A 15829-nucleotide genomic window follows, 5' to 3' on the forward strand; every position below is an offset into this window, starting at 1 on the left:
GCAATTTAACTGTTGCCTTTAAATACATGTTAAGTTTTAATTACCTCATTAATAGATAGAAACTGGTATTTTGGATAGCAAATCGTAAGTTATTCTATCTGTTATTTAAGATAATTTCCAAGATTTCTTCATGCTTCTGCCTAATGATAAAATTTATTTTCAGTAAACAATACTTGCTTATTTTAATTCAAAAACTTTTTCAGTGGTGGATAGGTGAATAGATAAGATCTTATTTATACTTTGGGATGAAGGAATCCTGAAAATGTTAGCTAAAATAAAAAAAATTGTGTTCCTAGTGAAGGAAAAGTAGTGTTGGAATTACAAAAAATCAATTATGCAATAGTTACAAAGGAAGAATTGTTAACTATTTTTAAGCCCTGTGTAAAATGAAATTAACACTATATTCTTATAAATTCTGTAGGTGAAATACAAAGAGGAGATTCAACAGGCAATAGCCATTTCTGATCCTCCAGAGCTAAAGAGAGTGAAAGAAAACCAGAAGAACATCAGCAATGTGATCATATTTCCTTAAGTATTTTTTTTTTCTATTTTATTGGGTACCAATGTATAATAAGGGTATAATGCCTGTACAGGTAAAATCCCACTCCAGTGAATACCATTGCAAGGTCAGTTCCTTAAAAGTGAAGATAACATTTCACACAATTTTATATCCTCCAATACACCTGGCCCAATGCTTTGTGTACCTTAGTTTATCAAGGAAATGTGTTATTGAAAGTCACTCTGTTCTTGTTCTTGGGGGATTTCAAAGATGAGTAAGACATACCCTAAGCTGAGGGGCCGTGAATATTCTCAAGATCACTAGGGGAACCAGACACAGGACTATGTAACTATTTTGAATTAAGTGCTATAACAATAACTAATACTTGTTGGGTGCTTACAATGCTTTCTGAGTACTTTGCATCTTTTATCTCATTTAACCACAAGCAATAATATCCCTTGCAAAGTGCTGGGGTGATACAGAGAAGGAAGGTGATTCAGTGGGAGAAAGGAATAGCCTCTGGGGAAGGACAGATGTTAGAATTAGATCTTGAAGAATTAGTCAAGGTGTGGGTGGATTTTGTGAGGAAGGGTATTCCTGGCAGAGCAAACCAAGAATGTTCAGGATCACAGGCCTGTTCAGAAAGGAGAAGTTTTAGAGTATTAAGTACTTGGGGTAAAAGATGGTGGGAGATGATGGTGGGGAGGACAGTTGGGATACTGCTGGTGTAGAAGCATTAGGGAGTCCTATGGTCTCCCCAAAGTGCGGTTCAGGTACCATGTGGCATTCAAAAATTTTGTGAGTGGTCCATCAATGACTCATGATTAAATCGTTTTAATGTTTACCTTCTTTTTAAAGAAGGGTTATTAGGGCTACTAGTCTTCAATCTATGGTAGAAACATAACACTTTCTTGAAATAACATTAAAACTAATAGTTTTATTTAGTGAAAAGTAATACTGTAATAACATAGGTCCTAATTATAGTATTTATCTGCTGCGGCATATGGAAAGTGGTGTCTCTAAGTGGGAATTAAGCCTTTAAACAGCTACTGCCTGTTAGCACATAGCATGTTTGTGAGTGGATGAATGGATGCCATGAAAATTCTCCCCAGCAAATTTTTGGCCCCAAACTTATATCCACTGGAAATTGTCTGTAATAGTTTCTCTATATCGGTAATACCAGTCTGTTATTCAGATTTCCCCCCTTTGAGCTTTATCCAGAGTGATCTTTCCTTGAATCTTGCCATCAGTAGAGAGTAAACGGAAACTTTCTTCCTGTTAACTCAGTCATCCCAGTTGCAAGAATCTGACTAAACCGTTGTCTAAAAGCTTAACTTTTGCCTGTCAAAAATTAAATTGATGGCCTTGCCATTCTATTCTTCCGCGTTGATATTCACTTATTTCTTGGTGTGTTGTAAAGTTTCTGGGAAGGCTGACCACAAACAAAGGATTCTGATATCCTAGCTATGAGAGAACACTTCTATGCAATAAGTCTGGAATTTCTATAGTACCTGGTTCAGAGTCAGGGCTTCCAGGGTTAGAACTTCGCAGAGAAGGAAGGAGGGTATAGGTTATATAGAGATAGCCTGTCACTAAAGAGCAAGTGTAGGATTTGACCTTCTTTTGCAATAAGAACGCAGAATTACTATTTTTTAATATGGAATAGTAATTTGATAAACATTGCTTTAGTGCTATAAATAAATGAACTCACAGAAGGGATAATTCATTATTACCGATAATGATCGGAGAGGCCACTAATAAATAATACTACCCGAAGCATAACAATGAGAGGTCTAACTTCAGACATTTGACAAAGCAAAGATTAGAGACTGGGGTCGCTAGGAAGATGAGGTCTGTTAGCAATTCATGTTTCTCTATCAAATCCTAATGAAGATTTTACTAATGCACATTCTGTAGCCATGTGACATTTCCTTTAATTTGTGCCAGTGCTTTAGGACATCTTTATTCCTCATAATCCCAAACTGTCTTTGCATCTTACCACCCAGCTCCAGTATAAAGAGCAAAACTACAAGGCCACTCCGGTAAGCATGACCCCAGAGATAGAGAGAGTGAGGAGGAGCCAGGAGCAGCTGAGTGTGGTAAGTTGTTTCTGTTTATTTATTTATTTTTTGAGACAGAGTCTCACTTTGTCACCCTCAGTAGAGTGGTGTTGTGTCATAGCTCACAGTGACCTCCAACTCTTGGGCTCAAATCATCCTCTTGCCTCAGCATCCTGAATAACTGGGATTATAGGCACCTGCTACAGTGCCCAGTTATTTTTAGATAGGGTCTCCCTCTTGCTCAGGCTTGTCTCGAAGTCATGAGCTCAGTCTGGTCTTGAACTCCTGAGCTCAGGCAACCCACCCTTCTTGGCCTCGCAGAGTGTTAGGATTATCGGTGTGAGCCACCATGCCTGGCTTTTTTTTTTTTTTTTTTAGACAGAGTCTCACTCTTTTGCCTTGGGTAGAGTGCCATGGTGTCATGATAGCTCATGGCAACCTCAAACTCTTGAGCTCAAGAAATCCGAGGTAGCTGGGACTATAGGTATCCACTACAATGCCTGGCTACTTTTTCTATTTTTAGTATAGATGAGGTCTCCCTCTTGCTCAGGCTAATCTCAAACTCCTGAGCTCAAGCAGTCCACCTGCCTCAGCTTCCTAGAGTGTTAGGATTACAGGTGTGAGCCACTGCTCCCAGCCTGTTTCCTTTTATAGTTCACCAGATATTACATATCATAGTTTTTAATGTGCCCGTTCAAAAGCTTTAAATGCCCCCATGTGTTTGGATGCTTCTTTTCCCATTCACATATCGAAGGGCATGAACTGTATGTCCAGAAAGCTCAAGACTTGAGTTGCTACACCTTAGCCCTGTTTGTTTATTCAAGAGTTTTTCATTAAGCACCAATGTGCAGGCATCTTTCTGGCCACCACAACACAAAGACCCATGTCCTGTCCTCACGGACCTCTTAGTTCAGTCAATAAATCTCTAAAAGCGAATCTAGGTAAGGGCCTGGAGAATAGCACTTCCAGTTGCCAAACTGGAAAGAAAAAAATTATCTGTTGGAACAGATGGAAAAAAGACATGGCTTCACTGACTGTTCTAAGACTTAATAGCATCAAGGTGAGAAACCTTATGAATAAAATGGAAAACATCCTTCAATTGTTCAGTAGTCCATTGTGAAGAAAGCAAATAATAGTTAACATTGATGAAGCACTTCTCCTGCGTGTTGGCCCCGTGAAGTCTGCACTTCTCGTTTCTCTGGTTGGTAGAGGTGAGAAACTGAGTCTTGGGGAGGTCAGAGGCCATGCCGGGGACCCACAGCTGGTAAAAACAGAGCTGGAATTTGAACTCAGGCCTCTTACAATTCAGAAATCCCTTTCAGAGGTGCCTCCCAAATAGTTACTTTTCCTATTTTGTGACCTTTTCTGGATTTTTAACATCAACATAGCAATGGACTTTTTCTTCCATCAAAACAGGTGATTTTGAATAGCTTTGAAATCTCTGGTGGAGATTGTCAGCCTTAGACTTGCTTATCCTTGTAATGTCCCTGGGAAGTGGCAGGAATGAGAGGACTCGAGAAAGTCAAAGGCCTTCCCAGGCTGCCACGTCGTCAACTTCACTGTCGTTCTCTTGCAATGATTTCATTCTGGTGTTTCTTTTTGAAGCATGTTCCCTTGCACAAGGGCTGTCTGGAAAGAATCCAGCCATTGTTAACACGATTTTTCATAGCCCACGGATGGATACTTTCCAGACAGCCCTTGTATTTCCATTCCTTTTATTCATGGGATTTACAGTTAATTTTGATATTGAACCGCTGAGTATTTGTGGAAGTCTGACTTTGAAATAGCACAGCCAACATCCCACACTCGCTAAGTCAGCCTGATCGGAATCTAGGCATAGATACAAATAGGAAGGCTGACGTAGGAAAAATGTGTAAAAAGACAGGGTTATTTTCATCCTGTGTGGTTGTTTAGGTGGGGCGCGTTCTGCTACCTATTAAAATTCTTCTTTATCCTCCACAGGTAAAATACAAAGGCGAGATGAAACAGGCCACTGCCATTTCCGATCCTCCAGAGCTGAAGAGGGTGAAGGAGAACCAGAAACACATCAGCAATGTGCGGTCACCTTCCTAACTCTTCCCTCACGACACCAACCTTGTTGTCAACATGGAAAAGAAGGGGTTGCATTTACAGAATTTTCATAACCCGGAGTTCATGTTCTGCTCTCGATCGACTAACCATTTATTGGAAAGCTTTCCTTAGTTATGGTGGATGGAGTCTGGCATTCCCCATCCCCGGCATCTCCGTGCCATGCCGGATGATGTCTTTTTCTGACAGGTCGTGGTGTCTCCCTCGTATCTTGTCTTCCTGCTGTGATATATGTAGGTGCAACTGCCATCTGGGTCCTACAAGTCTTTCCATTCCCTTTTCTACCTGCATGTGGTCTTGTTGATGGGCTTCCTCCCAGCCTTCTTTTGCCCCAGTGTCTGGGAAGAAGTGTACATGGCTGAATAGGTCATATGGGACAGGGCTATTTCAGGCTCACTGGACAAAGGGCCTGGCAGTTCCTCCTTAGACACCAACTCATGGTCTGCTCTTCAATCCCTGTTGTTGATGTAATTCACAGATGCAGTTCATGGAGAGAATCCTTTTTTTAAGGTCACTAACTTATAGATTGGGTTCTTCAGAAGAGGAAATTTAGAAATCTATTGCCTTCGAAGAAATCTCTTACTCTTCAGACCTTTAAAGTCAGCCAGTTTATAAAGCAAAGACAGGTTCTTGTTTGATACTTTTCCCAACAACTATATTTTAGAGATGCTCATCTTTTCTTATTGTATTTAAAGTCATACTTGATGGGACTGCCTTCCTTTCAGAAAGGAACAGGGTTATCCAGAAAGAGGAACGGAGCTGCGAGAAGCCCGTGGGCCTTTCAGTGGATGTCCATAGTCAACTGTCTACATGAATCTTCACAAAAGTTCTGCCCAAGTTAACTCCTAAGAAATCAGGATGATGTAATATCATTGCTTGCAGAGATCCTCAAACTTTTTAAACAGGGGGCCAGTTCGCTGTCCCTCAGACCGTTGGAGGGCCAGACTATAGTTTAAAAAAAAAAAACAACTATGAACAAATTCCTATGCACACTGCACAAATCTTATTTTGAAGTAAAAAAACAAAACAGGAACAAATACAATCACACCGCCTCATGTGGCCCGTGGGCCGTAGTTTGAGGACCCCTGGCTATGGGCAGGAGTATCTTGAACATCCATAGAGACATTTCATCTCCTATTCCTTTGTGATTAGTGCTTATTATAGCTTTATTAATGGTATGCTTATGTATTTGAGTACATCCCAGTGATTTATATCTCAGTGGGATGGAATGACATGGATTGACTTAAGATGCCAGCATTTTAATATGACTTGACCTCTGATAGTATCTGCTCTTTTTGTAGTTTACCTTCCTTGGTTAACACATCAAAATAAATTGTATGGACTTTTAATTAGTTGAATTGATTCATGGTTACTCTACCTTTTTGTTCCCTGAAATGCTAGGTTCATTATAAAGGTCAACCAGGAAGACCTACTGCTTTAAGTGTAACTCCTGAAATGGAAAGAGTAAAGAAGAATCAAGAAAATATTAGCTCGGCAAGTCATTTTCATTCGTTTTGGGTAATCACAAAGGATGTATCCTTTATTACCAGCTGGCAGTCTGGTTTTTCTTGTGAAAATAAAATTTATTTTCAAGAAATATCTGTGATCTTTCCAGTAGGTCCATGTGTAATGTAAGATGACTTTTGAAACCTACCACTGTGTAAGTTTATGTCATCCTTGATTAGATCCATGTTTTCCAGATGTGATGGACAGTTACAGTCGAAGCTTAATTATACATTATATTATCTTTTTTTAAACAGGGATTCTTGTTGTTGTAGCCAGTGTCTTTGAGAGTGGTGAAGTCTTTGCTGCATGTTTGTTTTACTGACGTATTTCATTGAATGTGGATTGTTAAATGCTCTTTGTAAAACAAAATAGGAAGTTAGTTAGTCATTACTACCAAGTAAGGATATATAGAGGGAAAAATACATTTAATACATTTAATGAAGAATTTAATTAGTCATTTAAGTCCCATAGTGCATTTTGGTGTCTCATTTGGACAGTACGAGGTCAGACAATTAAGTTTGCAAACTGATCCCCGGAGAAGTGCTACCTACCTCATTGCTGAATATCACTGCAGCCACCTTTCAAGTGCCCTCCCTGGGAAGCTGTGCATGGATGCCAGTGCCTACTCTGTCCTTCAAAGCAATTTGGACCTCCTGTTGTGGAATGGACACCAGAGCCGTTATTGTAGGTGGCTAGACAATTAAGTTCATGAGCTCATTCTAGAAAAAGTGTTAACATACCTCAGACCTCCCCCTTGGGAAACTATGCCCTGCCATGGGCACCTCGTCGACCCATCAAAGCACTTTTTCTAGGATGAGGTGGAGAACTTAATTATCTGACCTTGTAAGCTTCCTCTTAGTGAATCTCAGGGCTTCAGTTCTGAATGGCATTGAACCAGAAGCACAAAATGATATTTCAAAGGTAGGGTCCAACCAGGTTCCTCTCCAAGGGACAGCAGGGCCCTGTGCACTGATGGAATCAGTTCACTATTAACCTGGTGACTAACAGAGCCGCGTCCTCCACCAGTGCCATCCAGATCTTGCACATAATCAGGTTTACAAATAGCATTGTTTTGATGGTAGGTTGTCAAGAACACGGATCCTGTTCTTAGCACACCTTTATGAAGAATTGTGAGCTGGACCATCAGCATTTAGGTTTCATCATTTACAGCTTGCGGGTGGCACATCTCTCCGGGGATGCCGAGTGTATTTACCATAAATTACCTTTAAGCTCTGGCTGCTTAGAAGAAAAACTAGATTTGTTCCTCATTATTTCTTATTCTTTAAAAATGGAAAGAATGAAATAGAAGGTAGCCTGGTATACTCTTAAGATAGGAAACGGGGGAGTTTAGAAACAAAATAAATTTGAGTTCTATTTACTTTGGAATTTTCCCTCTTAGACATTTTATAACCGGTCTTACTGACTACATTCTAGTGACCATTGATCCCTCACAAATTTGTTTTTAGTTGATTAATTTAGGGTATTTTATTAATCACCTTTGAAGGAGATTTTTGAGAGTAAAATTTTAGGTCACTATTCTAGAACAAAATGTAATTCACTGAAGAAGTTACCTGGGAAATAATTTTGAGTATGCAGGCTATATTTCACTATTTTGGCAAATCTTTAAAATGTTATGTAATTTTTTTATTTATATTATTTATTTTATTATGTAATATCTTATTATAAGTGTGTCCATTTGCTTTGCAGGTAAAATATACCCAGAGCCATAAACAGATGAAAGGTAGACCAAGTCTGATTTTAGATACACCTGCCCTGAGATATGTTAAAGAAGCACAAAATCGTATTTCCATGGTAGGGCACAACCAGATCCTCCTCCTCATGACTAAAACATACTAAGGAGTGTCTGGACCTGTGCACCGATGGCATCAGTTCACTGTTAATCCAGATAACTAACAAAGCATGGAAACGTGGTTGGCTCATCCTTGTTTTTTTGGGATTGGGGGGACTTTCTAATCACACCGAAATGTAATAGAAATATTTAGTCTAATAAAATAATTTTCTCAGTGACTTTTTTGGGTGTGTTTTTATTTCTAATGTGACTACTATAAATGCATTGTGTGGAAGACATTTGTCTAAGCTTCAATTAATTGTAAGGAGTTTGGTCTGTTTGCATGTCTTAAAGAATGTGAAAAACGTATGTTTTTAAAAGCCAGAGATATAATTTACCATAAAGTTTACCCATTGAAAGTATCCAATCCAAAAAAAAAAAAAAAAGTCTCCAATCCAGTGGTTTTTATTATAATGTGCAGAGTTATATGATAATAACCCTGACCCAATTTCAGACAACAAAAAAAGTATGTTTTGAAGTATGTATGTTTTTGTCATTATATACAAAAATCCTATATATATTATCTGTAATTTATCTTGATAAAATTTTAAATAATAGCATTTTCTTCACTGACTATGGGGAAATATCAGTTTATTGAAGGTGAAGGGATAGAAAATTAAGTTTGTAGTTACTTTAGTGTATTTTAGGAAGTAACAAGGATTTAAAAATATTTATCTTTTACATCTTCTTATTGATATACAGTTTTGTATATGACTTAAAAGATGATGATTACCATGATGATTTAAAACATTATAGAAATATCAGCGCTTGATTTCTGATGCTAAGAAGCTGACATTTCAGATATTATTTTTGAAATAGTTGAAAACATAAATATGTGAAGAACAGAATCTAGATGCAGTCAGTGCCGTGACACCTGTCATTTTATCACAGTTTCTTGAGCTGCGTAACAAACAATCAGCACATTTCAGTGTGAGTTAATCTGGTTTTTCCTTTTTCAGGTAAAATACCATGAAGATTTTGAGAAGACAAAGGGGAGGGGCTTCACCCCTGTGGTGGATGATCCTGTGACCGAGCGAGTGAGGAAGAACACCCAGGTTGTCAGTGACGCCGCCTACAAGGGTGTCCCTCCCCACATTGTGGAGATGGACCGGAGACCTGGCATCATTGTTGGTAAGCTGGCGCTCCCTCTCCAGGGGTGTGCACAGTCCAAAAGATTACGTTTGCTTGAGCTTTAGAATGAGCCTCCTGATTCATCTGATTTCTCATCACATGTTTGATTCAGTGACCCAATTTAAAATGGACCATGGGTAAAGTGTTATTCTGGTACCATATGGAATGGGATTCGCCAGATATCATCTCAGACTCTACTATTGGATATTCTCTGTCTTTAATAGCTTTCTGGTCTTAAGAGTGTTCCTGGCCAGGGATGGTGGCTCACACCAGTCATCCTAGCCCTCTGGGAGGTCAAGGCAGGTGGATTGCCTGAGGTCAGGAGTTCAAGACCAGCCTGAGCAAGAGTGAGACCCTGTTTCTACTAAAAATAGAAAAAACTAGCCAGGTATTATGGCGGGTGTCTGTAGTCCCAGCTACTTGGGAGACTGAGGCAAGAGGATTGATTGAGTCCAGGAGTTGGAGTGGCACTCTACCTAAGGCAACAGAGAGGGATTCTGTCTCAAAAAAAAAAAAATAATAATAATGTTCCTAGTTGTTGAACAAAGAAGCAGTCCAGGTACGGGGGATGACAAAGGTTGAATGATTATTTTGTCTTCTGTTAGAATGTGTTCTTAATCAGTGTGTCATCCTGTAGATACCGTGTGCTCGAGTGACAGAAATAACTACATCACATGTAGGCCCTACATCACATGTAGGCTCTTTCATCACAAAGCAGAGGTGCTAGGAGGACTTGGATGGTATCCCATAATACCAACAGCTCATATTTCTTGAATATTACTTCTGAACTGGGGTAACTGAAGCCATCTGAGAGTCTCATAATTAAGAGAGCAGCCTTCTCTTCCTGCTATCTCATTCTTACTAGGAGGATATTTGTTGAATGAGGGCTAAGATACCAGCAAAGATCATCCTGTAGTGGAGGGCTAGGAAGGAAAGTTATTGTCTCCTTCAGAGCAATTAGCCTGTGAATTACATAGTCCAATTAGGTAGCTCAAAGAATTTTTTTGATCACTGTAGCATATGCCTCTCCATAATCTCAGTGTTAGATTGTCTTCATCTTTAAAAATAAGAGCTTGTTTTCTAGTATCTGTGAAAGTCCATTCAGAGGTGAGTTAGCCGAGGGAAGCATATATTTGACAGGGTAATATCTTAGTACAAAATAAGGCTACCAAAGTCAGGGCACTACGTGACTTGGGTGATTATACTGTACTGACTCTGAAAGTATTTTCCACAGAAGGATTCCAAACATAATTGGTAGGCAATCCATAGCTTTGGTGATCTTGCCCAAGTTGATTACTTAAAAGGGTCACATTGGGCAGCACCTGTGGCTCAAAGGAGTAGGGCGCCAGCCCCATATGCTGGAGGTGGCAGGTTCAAACCCAGCCCCGGCCAAAAACTGCAAAAAAAAAAAAAAAAAAAAAAAAGGATCACATTAAGTTGGATGGATGGGTTGTGATGTTTTCATTAAAAGTAACACTGAATTAGAGGGTTTCATTGCTTCGTACTAACATCTCGGAAGACAGTGCAGAGGTCTGACCTGTCTCACTTAGAATGAAGCTTCTACAGTCTGTGCAACTACCCACTGGTCTCAGAGCAGGGCCGGGAGTGATGGTGAGGCCTTTACTTAAAATCCAGGAAACTGCCTAGACCTTGGGCTCTCAGAATTTGATACACAGAAACTTTGAGATAGAAATTATTAGTTTTAAAAAATATAAGATGTATAAGTATAAATTATGTACTTACTGGGCCATCCAAAAATCAATTCCTTTCTTCTTATTGAGAGAAACTGTTTCCCATTGAGGACCTGCCCATGAAAACACAAAGTACTTTCAACAAACATTAAAGTTTCTGATAGGCCAGCTTCTGTACCAGGCCTGAAAATACAAGTTTAGACGTTTTCTGAGTAATTCAGACGAAGCCAAATTGTGCTGTTTCTGTTTTTGTTGGAAGCTCTGCTACTTGGCCACGATAATCCATCCCTCTGTGCCTCAGTTTTCTCATCTATAAAATGGAAATAGTAGTACCAACTTTGTACAAAGCTTACATGAGTTAGGTTATAAATGAGAGGAGTGCCTGACACATGGGAAACACTACATAATATTAATTAAAAACAGACAAGCCAATCTCTGCGTCCACTTTATAAATTGATTGTTTCTGCTCTATCTCTGCCACATGTTCGTAACTAGGTTCTCATTTTCCAGATGTTGGCCCGGCACTATGCAGCTTATTTTAGGATCTCATATCAGTTAGTTAGAGAAGACTATAAACTTGGAAGTTGTGAGATTGGATTTTGCCCCCAACCAAAGTAGGAGGAGGATAACTTGTTTTGCACAGGCTGATCACTGACCTTCGGGGTCCACCGGGAGCAGGGGGCTCGTCTTACCGGTCTTTCCGTGCCTTGCTGTTCCTTTGCTGGGTGCCTGGCCTACAAGACTTTTCAAATAAATGTCTCATGTTCATTTGCTTGTACTCACAGACTCAGAATGAAAACTGGGCTTGCCACTTCCCTACGTTTCAAATATCTGTTTCTGTTACAGGGAGAGAAGTTTTATGATTGTTTTGCCTTTTTTTTTTAAACAAAAACCTCTCAGTCATTTCCCAGGAGTTACTCACATGTCTGCATTGCTCACATGTCCTTCATAAGGAGCTTTAATCAAACATTTGCCTGTTTCAACATGTGGAGAGAAGAGAGATTGGAGTTTCAGAGGTGCCCCCGTGCACATGTGTGGGGGGTGAGTCTCAGGTACCTCAGCAAGGCCAGACAGGGCAGTTCTATAAAGAATAGGTCAGGCAAGTTCAATTCGATTATAAATTATCCTAATAGATACTTGTGAAAGTGATTGTCTTTTTGATTTCCTCTGAAGTCTGTAGAACAGTGGGTTCACTTGTTAAATGCATGCTTTTTACATATATTCCTTTCAAGGCTTTTGCTTGACTTTTTTGGTGCTGGCTTTTTTTTTTAATTCCTTCTTAATGTGTTGATTTCTCCCTTTTGGTAAAAAGACCTCAAAGTTTGGCGCACAGATCCTGGCTCCATCTTCGACCTTGACCCCTTGGAAGACAATATTCAGTCTAGAAGTCTGCGTATGCTTTCCGGTACTGCTAACGTTCTGAGTTTCTGCCTGTTGTGGTTTTGTGCTGAAAGTGAAGCTGCACTAGAGGTTCATTACGGCGACTTTGCAATGTACTTTTAAAGTTGAGAAACTGAGAAACCAAAGAAGTGCCGTGATTTAATATCATTAAATCATTTATGAAAATGAAACTTGCAAAAAGAATTTTTAATGTATCCTAGATTAGTTTGCCGTGAATTCATTAAAAAATCTTTTTATTAGCAAATAAGATTTTATAGACTTTCTAGGTTTATGAATGCAATCATTTGTATTGCAATAAACTGCCGAGGCAAAAAAGATTTGTTTCATGAAATACACTGTTACAATATTTTAAAGGTAGATTTTTAAGGAACTATATGTAGAGGGTGGACATAAAGTTCATGTGCCATTTAAAATAGTTTAACATATTAAATTGCACTCAAACTTTTTGTCCGCCCTGTATAGGAGAGTAGAAAGACTTCTTGTAGAGCATTGTAAATGTCTGAAAATAAACTTTCAAGTATTCTTAGAATTGATTTCTGAATTTTTATGTAATGTAAAATGAATATAGGAAGGTTATTTGACTTCTAACTTCGGCTGCATGTTTATAATGAAAAGCAAAAAAATGGTTTGGGTATCGTGATAGCTCGATTTTACATTTCAGAATATTTTTGGCAGTACACAGTTATTTTAAATAATATAAACAGATATATTATTGAGGTCTTGCTTTGCTTTCTGATTTCTACTCTCTATTTAATTGTTGATGTTAAATGAAACCGAATACCTAAGACAAAATAGGGATTTGGTATTTTTATAGTCAATTTGATCCATATAGTGAGGCCAACATATAATTTTCTAAAAATAAAGGAAAGGCAACAAATTCTACATACCTGGTGATACTTGAAATGAATTATTTATAGCCAGGTGTTACATTTAATGGAAAAGTATTAGTTTGACTATTTTTTCTTAGTTCTTGTCAATTTCTCATTGCTCATCGCTCCTTTAAAATCTAGATTTAAAATGAGCATAAATGACTTAAGCTGTTGATGTCGTTGATGTAATGAATGCTGAAGTTTGGGAAGAGGTGACTACAAACTTAGAAGGGCTGATATTTGGGACTATTATTTACTAAAAGATTGTTTTTCTTACCTGTTAAGATTTTAAGTAATTTTTTGTTTCTTTTGTTTTTTGAGTCACTTAATCACAAGTATTATTATTTTCCTTCCGATTTAGAAAAGGCAAGTCACTATAGGAGACAGCGGTCTCGCTCTCACTCCAGCAGCACTTTTGGGGCAGGTCTGGGAGACGACAAGTCAGAGATCTCTGAGATTTACCCTAGTTTTTCAGGCTGCAGTGAGGTAACCAGGCCATCTGATGAAGGAGGTATCAAAGAGGAACCACTTACGAAGAAAACTGATTCCTTTTTTAAATGTGTCACAAGAGTGCCTTTGACATTTTCCTCACCTTTGCACAAACATCTAGCCTGTGTGTATTTCAGAATTTAAAATTAGGTTTAGAAAGCTAAGTAGTTCCTTAAGAAAAACCTACTAATTTGCATTTTTGCATGTTTTTTTTTTCCTGTCTTCACTACTATCACTGCAAATGGATCTGTAATGACAAAACAGTCTTGATTTGCTAGGGGAATCTGTTTTACAGGGGTTATATGTGGGCCTTTATTGGAGAGATATTTTGAGATACACATAAATCAAGAAACATAAAAATCAGGGTTGGCGTTGTGGCTCATGCCTGTGCTCCCAGCACTCTGGGAGGCCAAAGTGGGTGGATTGCCTGAGGTCACAGGTTTAAGACCAGCCTGAGCAAGAGTGAGACATCGTCTCTAAAAATAGCCAGGTGTTGTGGCAGGTGCCTGTAGTCCCAGCTAGTTGGGAGGCTGAGTCCAGAGGATTGCTTGAGCCTAGGAATTTGAGCTATGACGCCATGGAACGCTACTGGGGGCAAGAAAGTGAGACTTTCCCTCAAAAAAAAGAAAGAAGGAAAGAAACATAAAATCCACATGGAGAGAAAGTGATGCTCCCAGCAATACTGATAAGCTGAGCAAGTTGAACCTCGCATGGTGAATTAGAAGGGATGCTGTGGACTGTGTTTCTTGGACATGAAATAATGGACCATAGCACAGTCTGTTTCAAAACTTTCATAGTGACCTAAGTATGTGATATACACAGTCATGGTGGAAACTTGAGTTCTGTATAGTTTGTATCTAATTTCCATTAAGGAAAAAGAAACCGATCTTACAGTCATGTTAGAGTGGCTAACAGGTTGCAGTGAGTTTGTGTCTGTTTAAATGTTGATATAATTTGCAGAGCTGAATATTGTCAAAAAGATATTATTAGGTTTAATACTTGGGACATGAGAAGATTTTTTTTTAATGGAAAATATAGTTGATTGTTAATAATCTTCTATTTTTTTTGGTCTTTTGCTGCCATGCATAACAATTTTCTAAGAACATTTTATTTTTTTTAATTGTTTGGGATTCATTGAGGGTACAAAGAATTAGGTTACACAGATTGCATTTGTTAGCTAAAGTCCCTGTTCTGTGTCCCGCCCCCGACTCACTCCCCCGCCAAGGTGTGCTGTACACCGTGACCCCCCCATCTTCCTCCCTCCTCCCCTCTCCCCAAGTAATCTTCTATTTTATATCCATCCCTTTTCCTGTACCTTTTTCTGGTTTTCGTATCTAGATGGATGGATTAGGTCTAGCATTTTGAGTGAATTTCTTCAGGATATTAAACTAATCTTGCTTATAAAGCTGTTACAAAAGGTTAAGTCTAAAGTGGTGTGCCTCCCCGATGGAGTTGCATTTTAGTGACATGGGGAGGAGGGAGGACTGAAGTATATGGGGAAAAAAGGTCAGCCACAAACATCACATTGCTGAAATCTTGAAGGCACGAAATTAGGAGGCTGAGCAACTTAACACCTTTGACTAAAAAAGTAATGTGTGACTAAGGCCATGATGAAATTATGAAAGCTTTTGTAATTGTTTGATTGGGTTTTTTGAAAAAAATTCTTTACAATAAAACACGAATGAGAATAAAATCAATTCTGTTCCATGCATCTTGAATTATAAATCCAGACTAGCCTTAGCTTGGTAGAAAGTTTTAAAGCGTCTCCTTTCTCTATAAGTCTAATGAGATAATTACAAACTAGTTTTGTTTTATTGTAGATAAAATACATATGAGGAGATGTGGGTTTGGTAACTTCCTAATTTTTTTGGTCCTAGGGTTACTGATTGCTCCCTTCAGTGCCCTCTGTGGTTCTGGAGGTACAAAATAATGTTGATGCTTGATGAGATGAATAAAACCCAAAGCAAATACCAGAACTAATTTTGATCAAGTTTATCTATCATTACTCAGTTCAGCATATTGGAGTTGATGTCTCTCCCACATGCAAGGTGCTCCAGAGGCCTGTTACTTCATGAATGACCCGTTACTTCCTGTCTGCGCACACCAGCATGGCGTCCATTCATTTATTCACCAAAAGTTTATTGAATGCTCTTTGTGCACCAGCCGGGAGCTTGGATCTGGCAGTACACACAGCAGTGAGCAAAAGAGACACGCATCCTTCGGAAGGGGCTTAGGGTCTTGAGGGG

General features: G+C 38.9%; 1 protein-coding gene across 1 annotated transcript in view; it reads left to right on the top strand.

Annotated features, from left to right (window-relative positions):
- Positions 1-15829, top strand: part of NEBL (nebulette) — a 177916-nt gene that overhangs the window by 127405 nt on the left and 34682 nt on the right. Inside the window, exons 22-29 of the mRNA XM_053572933.1 lie at positions 422-514; positions 2506-2598; positions 4522-4614; positions 6049-6141; positions 7861-7965; positions 8962-9133; positions 12137-12229; positions 13456-13605. Of these exons, the coding sequence (XP_053428908.1) occupies positions 422-514; positions 2506-2598; positions 4522-4614; positions 6049-6141; positions 7861-7965; positions 8962-9133; positions 12137-12229; positions 13456-13605 (892 nt within the window). The remainder of the gene's footprint in view (positions 1-421; positions 515-2505; positions 2599-4521; positions 4615-6048; positions 6142-7860; positions 7966-8961; positions 9134-12136; positions 12230-13455; positions 13606-15829) is intronic.

The sequence above is a fragment of the Nycticebus coucang genome, chromosome 20 (assembly GCF_027406575.1).
Source record: "Nycticebus coucang isolate mNycCou1 chromosome 20, mNycCou1.pri, whole genome shotgun sequence".
NCBI classification, from domain to species: Eukaryota; Metazoa; Chordata; class Mammalia; order Primates; family Lorisidae; genus Nycticebus; species Nycticebus coucang.